At 45.0% G+C, this 17,065-nt stretch overlaps 1 protein-coding gene across 1 annotated transcript; it reads left to right on the top strand.

Moving 5' to 3' along the window:
- Positions 1-5,618: 5,618 nt before the first annotated feature.
- On the top strand, positions 5,619-16,198 carry LOC542816 (protein FREE1). Its single transcript, XM_044467202.1, has 17 exons — positions 5,619-6,427; positions 6,610-6,696; positions 6,803-6,934; positions 7,675-7,809; positions 8,070-8,135; positions 8,230-8,340; positions 8,880-8,972; positions 12,635-12,665; positions 12,745-12,818; positions 12,924-13,862; positions 13,988-14,138; positions 14,235-14,493; positions 14,778-14,837; positions 14,953-15,006; positions 15,131-15,281; positions 15,360-15,560; positions 15,977-16,198. The coding sequence occupies exons 1-10, from the start codon at positions 5,726-5,728 to the stop codon at positions 12,999-13,001; spliced, it is 1,509 nt and encodes a 502-aa protein (XP_044323137.1). The 5' UTR covers positions 5,619-5,725; the 3' UTR covers positions 13,002-13,862; positions 13,988-14,138; positions 14,235-14,493; positions 14,778-14,837; positions 14,953-15,006; positions 15,131-15,281; positions 15,360-15,560; positions 15,977-16,198.
- Positions 16,199-17,065: the final 867 nt, after the last annotated feature.

Genomic DNA, 17,065 nt, shown 5'->3' with positions numbered 1-17,065 from the left:
CCCCTCCTGGCCGGCCGAACCCCTCCCCCTGGCTCCTTTATATACGGGGGCAGGGGGGCACCTCTAGAACAACAACACACAAGTTGATCTACGTGATCGTTCCTTAGCCGTGTGCGGTGCCCCCCTCCATCATATTCCACCTCGGTCATATCGTCGTGGAGTTTAGGCGAAGCCCTGCGCCGGTAGAACATCATCATCGTCACCACGCCATCGTGCTGACGGAACTCATCCCCGACACTTTGCTGGATCGGAGTCCGGGGATCGTCATCGAGCTGAACGTGTGCTGAACTCGGAGGTGCCGTACGTTCGGTACTTGGATCGGTCGGATCGTGAAGACGTACGACTACATCAACCGCGTTGTCACAACGCTTCCGCTTACGGTCTACGAGGGTATGTGGACATTACTCTCCCCTCTCGTTGCTATGCATCACCATGATCTTGCGTGTGCGTAGGAATTTTTTTGGAATTACTACGTTCCCCTTCACCGAGGACCATGACATGGATGACCAATGGTCAACAGTTGACTACTAAGTGGAAGGACTTCATGGATTTGCTTCAGGTTCCTGATGAGGGGCTCGACACGCCCTTTGGAGTTTGCCCTCATGCCAACTCTGAGTCAGCTAACAAGAACAAGCTCCAGCCCCTCCTTGTTGAGAAGACGCTTGCTAGTAAGAAGAAGGTGTGGGTGCTGAACTCCTTCCTTGACATCATGCATCAGATCTTCCGCAACTCCTTCTTCCCGCGCATCGGTGACAAGGTGCATGCCTATCTTGTGGATATGATGCTCATTTGTGAGGAGGCGCGTCAGGCTCAGACACAACCACTTGATGTCTCACATATCATGTGGTGCGAGCTTCAGTTTGCGGTGTTCAACCGTAAGGTCCCCATCTATGGGCCTTACCTATTTCTCTTGATCACCAAGACTTGGGAGAAGCTCTATCCCGATGATGAGTTCGTTGCCCCCGGCTGGATTCTTCATGAGCCCATCAAGCTCCGCATCAAGAGCCAATGGGCTAACACCACCACCAGTGCTGAGGCCGAGGCTGCCACGATGGATGTGGATGAGGATGAGATCGAGGAGGAGGAAGCTGATGAGGACAATTCTGATGGATACACTCCCCCCTCTACTGAGCCCTCTTCGGCTAAGAAGCTGAAGACGAAGATGAAGAAGCTGTTCTGCATGCAGACCTAGGGGCAGTACAGGGCCCATGTTGACTCCAAGAAGAGTCGCCAGCGCGATAAGAAGATATTGAGGACCTTTGGCGAGATTATCACCAGTGGCTCAGAGGAAGCCATCACTCCGGAGGCTGCCTGGATAGCCAAGCGGGGGTATCAGTGGACGAAGTCAGAGGAGGAGCCTATTCCCGCTACCGAGTCCGACGAGGAGTCGTTCTCAGCCTGAGCTACCACCTGTGTCGTAGGTGTCCTCTCTGCCTTTTTGGTGTCTCCATGCCAAATGGGGAGAAAGTGTAGGATTTGCGCGTCTTGTGTCGTGTGTTTCGCTTGTCGCTTTGCCTTCGGTCTGTTGAACCTCGTTTGCTTTGGTTTGGTTTTTGCTTGTAAGACCAAGTTATCTATCATATGGTGTAAGACATATGCACTCTAGCGTATCTTATTGTCTTCCTTACTTAGTTATATCCATCATCTTACCTACTTGCTTAGTGTTAGTTATTTTGTTGCAAGAGATTCCTTGTCTATAAAATATAGGGGGAGTGTTGATCCCAGTACGTGTGTCGTGCAGTCCAAAGCACATCTCTAGAGTGCACACATCTAGGGGAGCCCATCTATATTTTATAGATGGTGGGTTTGCCGTTGCTTCATTTTATATCCATATGAGCAAATCCCGTATTGTCATCAATCCATCAAAAAGGGGGAGATTGTAAGGGTATATTTATCCCTTAGTAGTTTTGGTGATTGATGACAATGCTTTTGCGGACTAATCGTGTGCATTGAGCATTTCAGATATATCATGTCTAAACGCAAGGCGATTCGGTGCCCCTCGAAGACTTGAAGACGATGTTTCTCTATGTTTCTTTTCGGTGGATTTGAGTCGTAGGAAAGCCGTACTATTAAGAGGGGGGCCGCATTGGAAAGGTTTGGGTGGAATCTCACATACAGATGTTCCTTTTGCACCACCTTTCCTTTGGCTCTTTGGAGCATCCTCCGTATTTCCATGTCTAGGCAAAATGAAGGACTCCCATTGTTGCTGAACTGAGACAGATGGTAGTACTGCTCCCCAGAGCGGTACTACCACTGGCACCTGCGGTAGTACCGGGCTCCTGCACGGTAGTACCGCTCTTTGGGAACGGTAGTTACCGTGGCCTCAGACCAGGTTCAGTTGCTCAAGCGGTAGTAGGGGCGGATGTAATTTTTTACATCCGCGCCCTACACGGTAGTACTGTGAGCTCTGGTCAGGCACAACAATACGAGCGGAAGTAGGGGCGGATGTAATTTTTTACATCCACGCCCTACACGGTAGTACCGCGCCAGGCTTGTGGTAGTACCGTGTCGGATTTTTGCATAGACCTGAACTCAGCGGAAGTAGTCACAGATGTAATTTTTTATGTCCGTGCCTTCTCTGGCTTGACTATCCCTGCCTTGCGGTAGTACCGCAAGGGGGCGCGGTAGTACCGCGCCAGCGGTTCTACCGCTCCCTGTCTTAGCACAGCAGGTCTAGTCCCGGCCCCTGCCGTGCCAGCGGTAGTACCGTAGGCCCGTGCTGTAGTACCGCTTGTATGGTGCGGTAGTATCGCGCGTCGCAAGCTGAGTTGGTGGATAACGGTTGGATTTGTTCTTCCACTATAAAAGGGGTGTCTTCTTCTCTGAGTTGACAACCTCTTCCATCCCCAAGCTCCATTGATGTTCTAAGCTCCATTTTCACCCGATCTCTCTCCCTAGCCAATCAAACTTGTTGATTCTCTAGGGATTGGTTGAGAAGGCCTCGATCTACACTTCCGCCAAGAGAAATTTGATTCCCCCCACTAATCCCCTGCGGATCTTGTTACTCTTGGGTGTTTGAGCACCCTAGACAGTTGAGGTCACCGCGGAGTCATAGTCCATTGTGGCGAAGCTTCGTGGTGTCGTTGGGAGCCTTCAATTAAGTTGTGGAGATTGCCCCAACCTTGTTTGTAAAGGTTCGGTCGCCGCCTCTGAGGGAGTCCTGGATAAGGGGGTATCCGGACAGCCGGACTATATACTTTAGCCGGATTGTTGGACTATGAAGATACAAGACTCAAGACTTCATCCCGTGTCCGGATGGGACTCTCCTTTGCGTGGAAGGCAAGCTTGGCGATTCGGATATTAGATCTCCTTCTTTGTAACCGACTCTGTGTAACCCTAACCTCCTCCGGTGTCTATATAAACCGGAGGGTTTAGTCCGTAGGAGAAGAACAATCATAATCATAGGCTAGCTCCTAGGGTTTAGCCTCTACGATCTCGTGGTAGATTAACTCTTGTAATACTCATATCATCAAGATCAATCAAGCAGGAAGTAGGGTATTACCTCCATCGAGAGGGCCCGAACCTGGGTGAAACATCGTGTTCCCTGCCTCCTATTACCATTAACCTTAGACGCACAGTTCGGGAACCCCTACCCGAGATCTGTCGGTTTTGACACCGACATTGGTGCTTTCATTGAGAGTTCCTTTGTGTCGTCGCAGCAAGGCTCGATGGTTCCTTCGACCATCAACAACAACACGGTCCAGGGTGAGACTTTTCTCCCCGGACAGATCTTCGTGTTTGGCAGCTTCGCACTGCGGGCCAATTCGCTTGGCCATCTGGAGCAGATCGATAGCTACGCCCCTAGCCATCAGGCCAGGTTCGGAAACTTGAACTATACGGCCGATATCCGCGAGAATTGATCTTCGATGTATTTAGGCCTACGCCAGGAGCGCCGAACCGTCACGACGAGCACGACTTAGATCTGCTGTTAGACAATGTTCGGGATATCGCACCTGCAATAGCTCCGGACCTAAATCCGGGGCATATCGTGTCGTCCGAGGAAGGGTGGATGGACCCCGCTCCGGAGGCCGCATACTCATCGGCGGTAGAGCCGAACACAGACTCGACCTCCAAGGAAGTCTGTGTCACTGGACCCCCGGACTGGTGTCCAGCTGTAGGTTCCAGACCGTACGCACCCGGGCCCATCGAATCCGATTGGGCTCCGGTAATGGAGTTCACCGTTGCGGATATCTTTCAGCACTCGCCCTTCGGCGACATGCTGGACTCATTAAGGTCTCTCTCTCTCTGTCAGGAGACTCTTGGCTGAACTATGTCCGGCTCGAGCGGGAAGCAGACAACGAGGAAATTCTGACAGAGTACTCTTGGCCAAACTATCTCCGTTGAAGGGCACCAATAGTGGAATCACGACATCTCGCATTGTGTGAGGGCGTGAGGAGAATACGGTGGCCCTAGTGGCTTCTTGGGGAGCATTGTGCCTCCACACCGCTCCAACGGAGACGTACTTCCCCTCAAAGGGAAGGAATTTCGGTAACACATCCTCGTCTCCATCGATTCCACTCTTGGTTATCTCTTACCTTTACTTGTGCAAGTTATATTGTGTTCTATCCTTCGCTTGCTTGTGTGCTTATTGTTGTTGCATCATATAGGTTGCGCACCTAGTTGCATATCTAGACAACCTACTTTGATGCAAAGTTTAATTTGGTAAAGAAAAGCTAAAAATTGTTAGTTGCCTATTCACCCCCCTCTAGTCAACTATATCGATCCTTTCAACACATGCCTCTCGCGAAAGAAAGAAAAACAAAAAATGCGTTTTTTCCGTTTCCGAGAGGCACGGCCGTGCCTCTCGTGAAAGCATAACCGTGCCTCTCGCAGAAGCAAAACCGTGTCTTTCTCGAAAAAAACAGAAAACACATTTTTTTTCATTTTTCGAGAGGCACGGCCTGAAAGCACAATTGTTCCTCTCTTAAAAGCAAAACCGTGCCTCTCGTGGAAGAAAAAAAACAGAAAACACGTTTTTTTTTTCCGTTCCCAAGTGGCCGTGACTCTCGCGAAAACAAAACCATGCCTCTCGCGAAAGCAAAACCGTGACTCTCGCGAAAAAAAAACACATTTTTTCGCAAAAAAATTCCTTTTTTTTCTTTTTTTGTTCCAAAAGTTAAGGAAGACCGATGCAAAACCGAAACATCGAAAAACCCCGGGAAAAATCCGTTTAAAAGGCCGAAAACGCATGCGGGAAAAAAACCTTAGAGGGAGCGTCCAGAGCGCGACACGTGGCGGACGGCTGAGAGCGCGCCAAGTGGCGCTGATCATTGTGAGCCTCTCAAAGGAGCGCTCGTTAACTAGTTGCTTCTAATTAAATCATTAATTTGCAGTTTAAAAAGCATTGGTTTTCAAAGCCAATCCGTATCACGTGGGCCTTTACGCTGACGGACACGCACGGCCCAATTCGATCCACACACCAGTAACCCGCCGTGTCGGACGCGTAGTCAGAGCGGCAGACAAAACAACTCCCGCGAAAGGCGAACCCAATACCACCACAGCAACCATCGCGACCGTCCACTTCCACCCGCCGACGAGATCCAACGGCTTCCGCGCGCGGACACGCTCCAGAGCTAACGCGTCAACCTCCGAAACGAACCCCCACCTTCTTTACCCTTTCTTCCCCTGCAAACAAACGCAATCGCGAAGCATCGAATCGGATCAGAGTTTTGGGAAAAAAAGACAGACAGAGAGGAAATCGCCGTCGCCTTCCACCTCGCCGGCGATGCAGCACGGGAGCGGCGACTACGCCTCCTCCGCCCCCGCGGGCCACTACTACCCTCACCAGTACGCGCCGCCGGGGCCGACCCCCCACCCCGCCGCCGCCGACCCCCCGATCCCGGGGGGCTACGCCTCCGCGCCGCCCTACTCCGTCGGCGGCTACCCCGAGCAGCCGCCATCCGCCCCGTCCTACACGCAGCCGCCCCAGTACGCCGGGTACCCGCCCTACAACCCCACGCCCTACCCCCCGGAACCCACGCCGGCGCCGTACTACAGCTACTCGCAGCCCACCCAGCCGACTCCCGCAGCGGAACCCAGCCCACCGCCCCTTCCCTATGATGCCCCGTACTACGGTGGAGGCTACCAGCAGCCCGCCGCTGGGTATGGCGACGACGATTACCTGAACGAGGGCGCGTATGCCTATACCGGGGACGCAGGCCCCGAGCCGTACGGCGCGCGGGGCACGGCGCCGACCCGGTCAGGAGCCGCGATGTTTGATGACTACGGCCGGTCGATTGGACTCTCTTCCGGAGGGGCGGAGCAGCCACACGGCGGCGGGGGCGGCAGTGTGGGTGGGAGCTTTGGGAAGATTGCGAGGGCTGTTCCAAAAGCAGAAACCCATGAGGATGCTAGTGGTGGTGCGCAAAAGTTTCGGGTTAAGCTGCTGCCAGAGGGTGCCGGAAGCCCTACCGATGTGCTTTGCCAGGTAACTTCATTAACGATAAGATATCGGTATTGTTTCAGTCCGAAATTATGATATTGTGCAATGGTTTTTATGATGTTCCTTCTTCACTACATATATGTACTTGTTCCAACGTCCATATTGATGGTAAGTGGGATTGTTATGATACAAGAAATCTGTACTTATTAATTATTATGCTGTTGCAGATTGGTCTGGATGGAATCCGCATGCTTGATCCCAGCACAAGCAGGACCCTAAGGATTTATCCCCTTGATACACTGACGAAATGGGAGGTGTGTTGGACAACATTTTTGCAGAAGATTATGGTTATATTTTCTCATCACTGATATGATACACAGTAGTGAGAGTATTCTAATGGTTGACACTCTGCTTATTTAGGTTTTGGATTCAACTGTATTTGCGATTTGGGCAAAGACTTCAGTAGATTTTGAAGCAAAGCGAATAAGGCTGAAGTCAAACAGCTATACTTCTAATACTTTGCTCGACACTGTGACAGCAGCAACAGTCCAGGTACTCACCACAATTCTCTTTTCACCATCCTTGAGTAGCCTCCTAGCTATACTGAAAACAGTGAAAATCCTTCTTCTCAATGCTTTAATGTCTGTATATTTTTTAGTTTTGTTTCTTTGGCAGTGTTGCTGCTTAGCATTTCAACTATATCTGTAATAATTATCAGTATGAATGGTTTACTCTAGTTATTTATCCATGCTATGGTGTTGCTTTGGTACTTCTGGTTCATTTTACATGTTATTTTAACTCCATACTTGTAGAAATAAGGAGTTAATGTCTTATTTTTTTGCATGGTTTGCCCATGTATGCTGATCAGTCAATACTAATACCGATAGACCATCAATAGGGTTATTTGGTGAGAACTGTTTAGTACTGAAATGACATATATTTTGTACCGAAAATAGGTAGTAAAAATGAAATATGTATTTTTTTTATGAATATTTCGCCTTCTATAGTATGACCAGATGAGCAAAATCTCATGCCAATTTTTTGTTGTGTGTGAACATGTTTTTATCTGTTCTGTTACACTTGTTGTGTTTGAATTGCTCCTATCTTGCTGATTCTATTTTAACCATATTTTTGTTTACATGAATTTTTATGTTAACATTCGATATTTGTGTTGCCCAGATTGGTTACTAGCTTGGAACTACATAATTGACACTCTGTTTGATTCTACATGTTGCATTAAGAATTTCTTCCTTAGATTAAGCCTTGTTTACTTTTGTGATTCTATAACGTAGTTTAAAGAGATCGGTGAAGATGCAAGAGCCAAAGGAACAGTAGATGCTGGTAAATCCTCAATACAATCAAATGAGAAGAAAAAAGGTTTTGATTGGATGTTTGCGAAACCTGTTGATGAAGTGAAAGATCATTGGGTAAGATGAAGCTGCTCAATACCCATTTACTTACATGGTAGTCACAGGATTGTTTGAAACGCATCAATTTACTTATTTCTTTAGAACTGTTTAGGAGCATTCTTGTCATCCATGACCCCTTAAACTCTTAACTCTTTGAAGTAATTAATTCAGACGGGACCTCCATCTCTTAATAATCTTATGAATATTTTTCTTCTCGTATTCTTGATTAAAGGTTGCAGTATACTTAACATGTGATGTTACTGTGTCTCCACTTTCAGGTTCCAGATGAGGCTGCTAAGAAATGCCAGTCTTGTGCTGGTGATTTCAGTCATTTCAACCGCAGGGTAATTTATATAGTAGCTTTGTTCAGCTATGCATGTTATCACCAGAACTATGAAGTTATAATGTATGATATGGGTTTGTTATTCTTTGTTCCAGCATCATTGTAGGAACTGTGGCGAGATCTTCTGTGATAAATGCAGCCAAGGAAGAATTGCTCTGACAGCTGAAGATAATGCTCCACTTGTCCGAGTTTGCGATAGATGCATGGTATGTTCTGCTACTGTGTGGACTTAGTTTAACGTTTGCTGTATTCACTTTCTAGTTCTCTGTTTCCTTCCAAATATTGTTGACAATAATTACCTTATTAAAAGAAAGGTGCCCAATCCGTACTTTTCTTTCTTTTTCTGCTAGCCAACTGGAAAAAGAATTACGTCACCAAGTTTGTTACAGCTCTTCAGCCTTTGTTGGGTTGCTTAGTATTTCTCCTTAAGCATGTCCTTGACTTTGCTCTAGTTGTTTTTATCATCACTCAATTTTGTTAAAGCTCTTTATTGTGTTTCTTATTGGTGGTGTTTTTCCTACTCAGTGGCTTAGATCCTTTGCATTTATTTGTCTTCCATTATTATTACCAGTGTAGCGGCTGTATTCTGGGAAGCATTTCGCTGCACTAAACTATTCCAGCTTTTGATAGTTGTGTGTGAAAATATGCTTGACGTGTAGATATTCCAGCTTTTGATAGTTGTGTGTGAAAATATGCTTGACGTGTAGAGATGCTGCCAAGTTCTCATAATAATTCTCTTCCACAGGCAGAGGTTTCTCAGAGACTTAGTATGGCACAGGAAGCTGCCAACAGATCTACCACAGTGCAAAGTCATGGAGATCTTGCAAGAAAACTGAAGGTAATATACTAGATGACCCTTTCTCTATGCGATACACCCATATAAGTGGCAAAAAATGAACTTGGATGCCAATGGAAAAGGAATATTGCCATAGTTTTGGCCACAAACCAATTCCGCCGATTACGGCTAAATTAGAGAACTTACTTTTGTGCTAAAAGGAGCCCCCTAGCCGTACTTTGATTTCTCTTCTTTTTCGTTTTGATCTAAAAAGTGCGAAGGGTAAGAGCCTAGTAGGATCCGCTTAGGTAGCTGGAACGTAGGGTATACATCAGTGAGGAGAGATGTTGATATCCTATGTGTCTAAGAAACCAAATGGAGGAACATAATGTTAAGGAGTTGGAGGATTCCGGCTTCAAGTTGTGGTACACCGGGACAACTACAAACAAAAATGGAGTAGGTATCTTGATCAACAAGAGCCTCGAGTATGGTGTGGTAGACGTCAAGAGGCAAGGAGACCGGATTATCCTGGTCAAGCTGGTCGTTCGGGACTTGGTTCTCAATGTTATCAGCGCGTATGCCCCATAAGTAGGCCACAATAAGAGCACCAAGAGGGACTTCCAGGAACTTTGGGAGGACATGGTAAGGAGTGTATCTATTGGCGAGAAGCTCTTCATGGAGACCTCAATGGCCGCGTGGGTACATCTAACACGTGGGTACATCTAACACATGTTTTGAAGGGGTGCGTGGGGGCTTTGGTTATGGCAGCAGGAATCAAGATGGGGAGGATGTCTTAAGCTTCGCTTTAGCCTACAACATGACCGTAGCTAACATCCTCTTTAGAAAGAGAGAATACCACCTAGTGACTTCCAGTAGTCGTCAACACTCTAGCCATATTGATTTGGTCCTCTCGAGAAGAGAAGACAAGCGTGCTTGCCTAGATTGTAAGGACATGTAGAGTGTTGTCCCTCAACATAAGCTTGCGGTGGCTGACTTCCGCTTCTGAATTTGTGTCCATCATATAAGCGAGCCAAAGTCGCTAGAACGAAGTGGTGGAAGCTCAAGGGAGAGGCACCTTAGGCTTTCAAGGAGAGGGTTATTGAGGAGGGCTCTTGGGAGGAAGGAGGTGACGCAAACAATATGTGGATGAAGGTGGCGACTTGTGTTCGGAAGTTGGCTTCAGAGGAATTTGGGGTGACCAAGGAAAGTAGAAGCGAAGCTAAAGATACTTGGTAGTGGAACAACGATGTCCAGAAGGCGTTTATAGGAATTTTGAAAGAATTCTATAGGATAGCAATTTTGTAGGAAAAATTCCTTTGAAGCCCTTTGGTTTTTAGGAATTGATTCCTATTCCTATGAAGGATAAGAACCAATCTTTCACGTTTCAAAGGACAAAAAAACATTAGCCTAATGGAAAAATTCCTGTCCTATGAGTCAAATGACATCCCTTTCCCTATAGGAAATGAGATACATGCCATCTCGCTTCCTATGGTTTTCCTATTCCTATGATATTCCTATCCTATAAGGAGGCCTAAGGAGACTGACTGTTTCAGAAGCCTACACCTGGATAGGAGTGTGGACAACATAGTAGTGGCGAAGAAGACTGCAAAGTGAGCTGTGAGGGAAGCAAGGGTGTACGAGGACCTCTACTAGCGTTTATACATGAAGGCGAAAGGGACATCTATAAGATGGCCAAGATATGAGAGATGGAGACGAGGGATGTCAACCAAGTCAAATGCATCAAGGACGGAGCAGATTGTCTTTTGGTGAAGGACGAGGAGATCAGGCATAGATGCAAGAGTACTTCGACAAGTTCTTCAATGGAGAGAATGAGAGCTCTGCAATTGAGCTGGACGACTCCTTTGACGATATCAACGAACGTTTTGTGTGACGGATCCCGGAGTATGAGGTCATGGAGGCTTTAAAAAGGATGAAAGGAGGCAAGGCGATGGGCCCTGATTGTATCCGCATTGAGGTGTGGAGAGGCCTCGGAGACGTAGCAATAAGATGGCTAACTGAGCTTTTTAGCCTCATTTTCCAGTCAAATAAGATGACCATGACCGAAGAATCGAGGCAGAGTATATTAGTACCAATCTTCAAGAATAGGGTGTGTGTGTGTGTGTAAGGTTGTACTAATTACCGTGGAATTAAGTTGATGAGCCATAACTGAAGCTATGCGAGAGTCATTGAGCGCCTCTCAAGAAGAATGACAGGCGTGACCAAAAATCAGTTTGGTTTCATGCCTGGGACTCTGAGAGGTCGACCATGGTTTATTTTCTTGGTACGAGAGCTTATGGAGAGATACATGGAGCAAAAGGACCTGCATATGGTGTTCATTGACTTGGTGAAGGTCCGTCTCCAGATGCACCTAAGGAGGCCTAAGATACCATAGAATGTCATGTGGTAGGCCTTGGAGAAACACAAGTCCCTACAAAGTACGTTACCCTCATCAAGGACATGTACGGTAATGTTGGGACAACTGTTCAAACAAGTGATAACGGCACGGATGACTTCCTAATTAGAATAGGACTGCACCAAGGGTCAACTTTAAGTCCTTATTTTTTTTGCTTTGGTGATGGATGCGGTCCCAAGGGATATACAAGGTGATATCCCATGGTGTATGCTCTTTGTGTATGATGTGGTGCTTCTCGACGGTAGTTGGAGGGGGTTAATAGAAAGTTAGAGGTGTGGAGACAGACTTTGGAATTGAGAGGTTTTAGGCTTATAGTAGAATTAAAACGGTACGTGAGGTGCGCTTTCAATACTATTAGCCACAAGGAGGTTAGCCTTGATGGACAGGTGGTATCTCAGAAGGACAAATTTCGATATTAGGGTTCAATGCTGCAGAAGGATGGTGATATCGATGAAGATGTGAGCCATCGAATCAAAGCTGGATGGAAGAAGTGCTGCCAAGCTTCCTCGGTGAATAGTGCCACAAAAGCTAACAGGCAGGTTCTATAGAACAGCAATTCGACCTGCGATGTTGTATGACACAGAATTTTGGCCAAATAAAAGGCGACATGTGCAACAGTTAGGTGTAGCAAAGGTGCTCATGTTGACATGAATGTGGTCACACAAGAAAGGATCGGCCAGGAATGATGATATACGTGATAGCCAGGTGGCACCGATTGTCCAACATCATCTGGGATGGTTTGGGCATATACAACACTAGGGCTCTAGAAGCACCAGTGCATAGCAGACGGATAAATCGTGCTGAATTGCTGGAAATGCCAAGATAGTCGGGGTCATAAAGAGAGATCTGAAGGACTGGAATATCACCAAAGAACTAGCCATGGACGGGTGTGTGGAAGGAAGTTAGCTATCCATGTGCCAGAATTATGGGTTTCAGCTCTAGCCTACCCCAACTTGTTTGGGACGGAAAGGCTTTGTTGTTGTTGTTGAATCTGGAAAATATATAACCAAATGTGGAAGCCCAGAGTAGCAGCATTATTATTTGAAGGGACATTAGATCTTGTTTTTGAACTTCTTGCAAATGAAGTATGGTTATTTTGGCAGCTTTACATTTTTTGTGCAGTGTCTATTGCTGTAGTAACTACATTCTTAATCTAGTGTTTGGAAACCTTATTCTAGATCCGATTACTAGTTAGATTTTCGAAAATTATGTTACCATTATGGTTATTATTATGACTACGAAGGAAGACTGAAGCTAATGTGATTTGTTCTGTGAAATTGATGATTTAACAAAAAAATCCTTTGATCAACAGGAGGAACTGGAGAGGAATCGCAAGTCTTCAGGTACTTTCATGTTCCCATGAAGTGCATTTTTTAACATTATTAGTAATGCAGCAAATTTTTGAAATTTCTTCTGTCAAAGGGACGGCGTCTGGAGGTGCATCTGGAACAAGAATGCGAGAAGTTGCGTGCCCTACCTGCACAGTCCATCTTCAGGTCCGTCACAGATTATAGGGAGTGTATAGCTGAAATATAAAATGGTCTTGTAATAATTGTTGATTGATCACTAACATAACATATTAAATGAATGTTGAACTGCAGGTTGAAGTTCCAATCTCTGGCTCTGAAACAGTCGAATGTGGAGTGTGCCAGCATGCTTTTCTCGTCAGCGCCAATTGATAGGGAGACAGAGCGTGACCTGTCAAATTATTCTGTTGATAACACTATTTGTTTCCCCAGTTCTATACCAGAAATAAGCGTGTGTGTTCAACTTGTAGATGTTTGTGTGGCTGTGTTGGTAATCGAGGTAGGATGTATTTATTTTTCTTGTACATGTGTGTTCTGAACATGGGAAGTTGTTGCCAAAAATGCTGGTTGTTCGTGAAGAATTCCAACAGAATACTCGTTGGTCCAAACAGCGTGTACTTCTAATCTGACAGTTTCTTAAGTCACGTACTGACCGAAGTTCTATCATGCTCCCTTTTGGGTATAGCTTCTCTGCTCTTGCAGAAACCGAATATGGGATGACTTTGAAGCAATCTACACAACTATATAAGATAAAGAACTGCATGCTCGTGATTACACATGAATATGACGTGTTGACTTGGATCTTTTTTGGCTTCCTGTCTCAGAAAATATATCGTTTTTTCAGCGTGATGCACTTGATATGAACATATCGAGTTGAGTAACGAAATGCTTACGAGCCAAAACACATTATGTTTGATGAATAGATCGTAAGTCTTTTTTAAAATGCATGTGACCGAAATTATCTGCTGACAAGGAAGCTGAACCAAAAGCAAAATCAGACCAAACCGCGTCTACTGATGAGGGCGGACCCAAGCTAGCGACAGTCAAGTCAACCGATCATAGAAATATCTCCTTTCTTCTTTCCTTTTGCTTTGCACACATACTAGTGGGCAGTGGCACCGGCAGCAAGTAGTCTATTCATCTCAGATCTGAAGTTCACTCCCTCTCCCGGTGTTCTCTTCCCAGCGTGGATCCTAAATCGCGGACGCCGGACGAGGAGCGTTCCTCTCCAAGGTCAGTGCACTTGACGAACTGCTTAATTATTCCCAGATACAGCTTCCTTGTGCATCCTTAGTCTGATATTGTTTAGCAACTTCCTTGCTTTTATAATTGCAAGTTGTAATCGATCGCATCGGCAGCTTCTTACATCATCAGCAATTAATGGCCACCGGAGGTATGACCCTGGAGAGCCTACCGAACGAGCTACCATTAGACTTCTTGAGCAAAATCACAAATAACTTCTCCGGTGAGCTACTACTTGGTCAGGGCGCGTTCGGGTCAGTTTATAAGGTAGTACTGTATGATTTTGCCACAACTTTTTCCGTCAATTCAGATGTTGATACGGGAAGGTGCTAAGTTAGATTAGTTTTTTGTGACATTGAACAGGGGATCCTGGACGATGGAGTGGTTGCTGTGAAGAAGCTCGCAGAAAATTCGCCTGTACCACGTGACACAATATTCGCGAATGAGGTTCAGAATATTATGGTGCTCGAGCATGAAAATATCGTCAAGTTGGTTGCCTACTGCCGGGAAGCACAAAACAAATTGGTGCAGAGCAACGGACGATATATTATTGCAGAGATCACTGACACTGTACTCTGCTATGAATACTTGCCTAAGGGGAGCCTTCACAAGAATCTTTTTGGTATGTCATAGGAGTATCATTTACTATCCGGGCTAGTATTATTTTTCATGCACCTTGTTTGGAGTTCTAGCATGACTTTGCATAAGGTCCTCTTTTTCCGCACCAGTAATTTACTGAGCAAAAAGGATATCATCACACGTTATGAATAGAAGAATCGTGCTGTTTTTCTGGTGGAGATTTTTCACTTCACAAGATCTTTGCCGTTGTTATTATTCTGAGATATTGTTATCGTCTTTATCCACCATCTTAGATAAATTATAAAATTCCATGACATGTTACTTCAGGTGAATCCAGTAGCATTGATTGGGATATGCGCTTTAAAATAATAAAGGGAATATGTGAAGGTATACATTTTCTACATACCTTGCCTAGTCCCGTTCTCCATTTGGGTCTGAAGCCTCAGAATATACTACTGGGTGACAACATGACACCGAAAATTGCGGATTTTGGTTTCTCCAGAATATTCGGCCAAGATCAAACCCGAAAGAACACACGAAGTGTCGTGGGATCGATGTAAGTTACTGCATGTCTATTATGATGATATATCAGCTATCTTGTTCCTATACTGTAATGTGAAACTCATTTTCACATCTCCAATTAATGATGCTGATTAGTATCTTGATGTTAATGCCGTTAGTGGGTACATGGCCCCGGAGTATCTGTACAATGGCGAAATCTCGGCTCGGTCAGACATATATAGTTTAGGCCTAATCATAATGGAGATATCCACGAGAGAGATGAATAGTTCTAGCACTGACCAGAAGCATGCAAGGAAATATATTGATGGAGTAAGAATTAATATACTTTATCTTTTGAAGACTAAAATTGAGAATATTCTCTCAGTTGATTTCCTTACATTATGATAGTTTCACATTTTTATGTAGGTAAAAGAAAATTGGACACTGGAGAAAATAATGTGTGAGTACATTGAGTTAGAAGAACATGGTTTCAATCAAGTAGAAGCATGTATCAATATTGGTCTACAGTGTGTAGAGATTGATCAGAAGAAGAGACCTTCCATAGAGAACATTGTCAATATGCTCAATAAGCTTCCAGTGAGCGAGGAGGTATGAAATTCCCTTTGGACACGTTGGCTCCCTGTTGAGAATAGTTAATTCTCTAAATTGCGAAGGAATAATCCTTACTAGTTTTCGTAGGCTGAGCATTTAATATAAAAATTTACATAATTGAACAGATTAACAGTGGTGCCTAGGTACAACTAGATCGATAGGAAATGGCCCACTTGCATTCATGTTTGTATTTAACATTTCAAGAATGATTCATGTTTTAAGATATTATACATTCACCTTTTTTTTTACTTAAATTCATCAGATAGTTTAGTAAAGTTGTTACTTCTCATTTTTTGACACTTAAGTAAATCTGCTACTTCTCATTTTTCATATTTCACACTTTCTTATCTACACTATATTAACGTAGAATTTTTATATTTCGACCGATGCTAACACGTGTCATCAAATTTCAGGTCTCCCTGTCCACGTGAGCACAAAACATCCCACTTTTCAGTGAGAGATGCCGAACATCAAGTAAAACAAGATCAGTGCTACAAAAGTGGATGATGAAACCAATGTTTGCATTCAATAAAGCAAGCCATGATGGCCTTTTTGTAAAAAAGTATTAATGAGAAGTGTATTGTGAACATGACCCATTGATATCACACAATTGCAAATATATTTAGTTTTACTTCCTCTGGAGATTTCTGTACCAAACATCCTTTTTTGTTGTCAAGAGAGAACAATTTTGCGCAGTTATGCCTTTTCATGTCAGTTCTAAATATTTTTTTGTTTTCCCTAAAATTCTTAGTAAGATGTCTACACTATCTATACGTTTCCATCTCCTCTCATTCCGCCATTGTTTTTGCCCCCCCCCCCGCCCCCTCCCCCGGCGCGCGCAAGAGATGGGGATGACATAGAAGCAGTAGGTTTAGTTGACCCTAATGGTATATCAAACACTTCATTGCATAATCTTTACTATTGATTTTCTCTTCTACCTTCATCCTTACTCCCACGCCGCCCTCCTCCTCTCCTCCCATGCCGCTCACGTCATGGGTTTTGGTACACCTATATCTGATATTAAATCCATGTATGCAACACAAGTTACCATGCAATGTTGTGTACATAAAAAATGCTATGCAAATGCTACATAGGTGGAAATTGTCATGCCATCCGCAGACAAAATGCCGCACATTATACATAAAAGGCACTAAAAAGTTGTCAGGCAAGTTTCAATGAAGTTGATAGGCACATATACAATGCGATTTTCTTTCTCAAACACGCAGGAGATATGTGTATCATCAAATTAAGAAGAAAATGGAACAAGAATCCATACACCATCCACTCACACATGTTACGCACACCACGCTATTGTTCTCAGATTGCATCTGTGCATGTTTATCATTAAAAAGATTGTTAGAAAGGACTACGACCAAACAACTAAGCTCCAAGGGCCGGGGCAGTCAAGAAAGAGAGGCCCCATGCGCCCGCAATCTCCCAAGGACGCCGCTCATTGCCGGCAGTGTTCAGCGCTCTTACCATGCTTGGAGTCGCTTCGTCAA

The sequence above is a fragment of the Triticum aestivum genome, chromosome 2B (assembly GCF_018294505.1).
Source record: "Triticum aestivum cultivar Chinese Spring chromosome 2B, IWGSC CS RefSeq v2.1, whole genome shotgun sequence".
Lineage (NCBI taxonomy): Eukaryota > Viridiplantae > Streptophyta > Magnoliopsida > Poales > Poaceae > Triticum > Triticum aestivum.
Note: the sequence above shows the minus strand (reverse complement) of the source record. Positions and strands in the feature narration are given on the sequence as shown.